General features: G+C 47.1%; 1 protein-coding gene across 1 annotated transcript; it reads left to right on the top strand.

The window, feature by feature from the left end:
- Positions 1-883: 883 nt before the first annotated feature.
- Positions 884-1,564, top strand: LOC310775480 (tetratricopeptide repeat protein 1-like; the record flags this gene model as incomplete). The annotated part of the gene is made up of 1 exon (XM_083635633.1): positions 884-1,564. One exon carries the CDS (start codon positions 884-886, stop codon positions 1,562-1,564), a length of 681 nt encoding a protein of 226 aa, XP_083491759.1.
- Positions 1,565-2,741: the final 1,177 nt, after the last annotated feature.

Below are 2,741 nucleotides of genomic sequence, written 5' to 3'. Positions count from 1 at the left end.
ACATCACAATTGCTCCGTCCCTGTTATTCGGTGTGACATAGTTGGCCGTGGGGACATAGAACTATGACATAATCGGCAACCTGTGCCAAGAAAGTGGCCAGGTCACCTGGCTTGCTTCTTTCTTTCTTTCTTTCTTTCTGACATACGGACAGACCCTCTAGCCTCGGCCCTGTCTGTCCGTATGTCCCCCCGGAAGAAAGTGGCCAGGTCGCTGAAAGAAAGTTCACAGGTTGTCAATGATGTCATACAGTTTTATGTCCCCACGAAAGTAAGAAAGTGTCCTCTCGCCGATCTCACACCGATGACAACGGGCAAATTGTTTTGTCATTGGTGATGATGTCATAAATCCTTATCACCGATGATGTCACTGTTAATCGCAATGTCAATGCCCAAGTGACATCTATGATTTATGACATCACCAATGATGTCATAAATCCTTCTCTACTTACACACAGAGCCATTGTGACATCATCATAAGTGATGTCATAGAGCAGGGGTGTCAAACCCAATTTCACCCCAGGCCACATCAGCCTCCTATCATGAAACTAGTTTTCTTCCAAATAAGCGTATAGTGACAGGGCAGGAGTTTAAACACGCAACGTCAAACGCCTGGTGCTGCTTCGTCATCGTTAGGGAATGGTAATAAATAAATAAATACAGATGGCAGCACCGAGCATCCAGGACCTTCTCGATACTTCCGGTACGACCCACCCGGAGTATCGATAATACAAGTACCCATCCCTAATGATGACATCATCACTGATGACATCAAAAGGTCGCCGATGATGTCATACCGATGACATCACTGATGACATCATCACCAATGCCATCACAATTGCTCGAGTGACATCACTGATGACATCACTCACTGATCAGTGATTTTATGGGCTGGAGGAAGGAGTCAGAGGAGGAGAACCTGCAGCATGCAGAGATGAAAGAGGATATGTGTGCCGCAGAGTTTGATGATGACGCCCTGTTGGAGGTGGAGAAGGAGCTGACAGAGGAGGAGAAGGAGAGTCGCAGGCAGGAGAGTTTGGCTCTGAAGGAGGAAGGCAACAATCAGTTCAAAGCTGGAGAGAGGTTGGAGGCAGAGCAAAGCTACACAGAGGCGTTGGTTTCGTGTCCCGTGTGCTACACCAGAGAGAGGGCGGTGCTGTTCTCCAACCGTGCTGCGGCACGATTCCACCTGGGCCTAAAGGACCAGGCCATTGCAGACTGCTCCAGAGCCATAGAGCTGAATCCAGACTACGTGTTGGCCATCCTGAGGAGAGCAGAGCTTTACGAGCAGACAGACAAGCTGGACCAAGCTCTGGAAGACTTTCAGAAGGTTGTGGAGAAAGACCCAGGACAGCAGACTGCCAGAATGGCCTGCATGAGGTTACCTCCGCAGATTCAAGAGAGGAATGAGAAGCTGAAGGAAGAGATGATGAGTAAGCTGAAGGACCTGGGCAACATGTTCCTGAGACCTTTCGGCCTTTCAACCAATAACTTCCAGGTCAACCAGGACCCTGGCACCGGGTCCTACTCCATCAACTTATTCCAGAAACCCAAGAACAACAGATAACAGTTAACTAGGGATGCACAAAGATCCACCTCACCTATCTTGGCTTGACCATACCCTGAGATCCTAATTATTAATTAATACACAGGACAAGATGTTACTATCCCTTGTGCCAAAATCCGAGGAAAAACACATTTAGAAGCCCAATCCAGAATAAAACAAGCTAACAGGCTAACAAACTAATTAACAAGACACAAATCACCAGTTACCCTCCCTAGCCAACAGCAGTATGAAGCATGTCATTGGGGTTTTAAAGTGGGCACCTTCCTTCACCGACGTTTCGTTAAGTTAGGCCCACGACACCTCAAGAAGGCTTAACGGTGTAATCCAGCGTCCTGGAAACACCCCCCTCCATGCTACCACCGCACAACTGCATATTACCTCACTATCTAAGCCTAGCTATCCAGTTCGGTTCGGTATGACATTCCTAACTACACCACCACTGTCAATGATTCAGCCTTGTTGATGCGGACCGTCAATCATGACCAACAACAAACAATCCCTAACTACACCACCACTGTCAATGATTCAGCCCTGTTGATGCGGACCGTCAATCATGACCAACAACAAACAATCCTCAACTACACCACCACTGTCAATGATTCAGCCCTGTTGATGCGGACCGTTAATCATGACCAACAACAATCAATCTGACCTTAGCGAGCTCCCCAGCTAGCATGTTTCCTCCTTATCCACAGCCATTCACTTGCTCGTTCTGCTGCCTGAGACATGTTGCTAACCGCAAGTTTCAGGCTCCGTCCCCGAATGCCCAACTCAGTTAGTAAGGCAATAACGGACTTTGCCACAAAACCACAGCAGCCCACCTCTACAGGCCGCACTCGAGCCCTCCAACCTCGCTGCTCTGCCTCTGCCATTTCATATACCTAGCTTTCTTGCGCTCATAAGCCTCCTCAACTCGATCTTCCCTTAATATTTAAGTTGAACTTTGATGATGTTGTTTCGAGACTTAAACAATGTATAGAAAATGGGAAAATCCTGCCCCTGTCCATGATTGGCCGTATAAACTCAATTAAGATGGTTTCACTTCCCAGGTTCCTCTATCTGTGTCAAAGCCTCCCCATCTTTCTTACATCGGCTTTTTTTTTAAACTTGGACTCCATAATTCTGCCTTACATCTGGAACTATAAGAACCATAGAATTTTGAAATTTCATTTGCAAA

Source organism: Poromitra crassiceps (assembly GCF_964638095.1).
Source record: "Poromitra crassiceps genome assembly, chromosome: 1".
Classification (NCBI taxonomy): Eukaryota; Metazoa; Chordata; class Actinopteri; order Beryciformes; family Melamphaidae; genus Poromitra; species Poromitra crassiceps.
The sequence above is the reverse complement of the archived record's forward strand: the minus strand, read 5'-3'. Positions and strand labels throughout refer to the sequence as shown.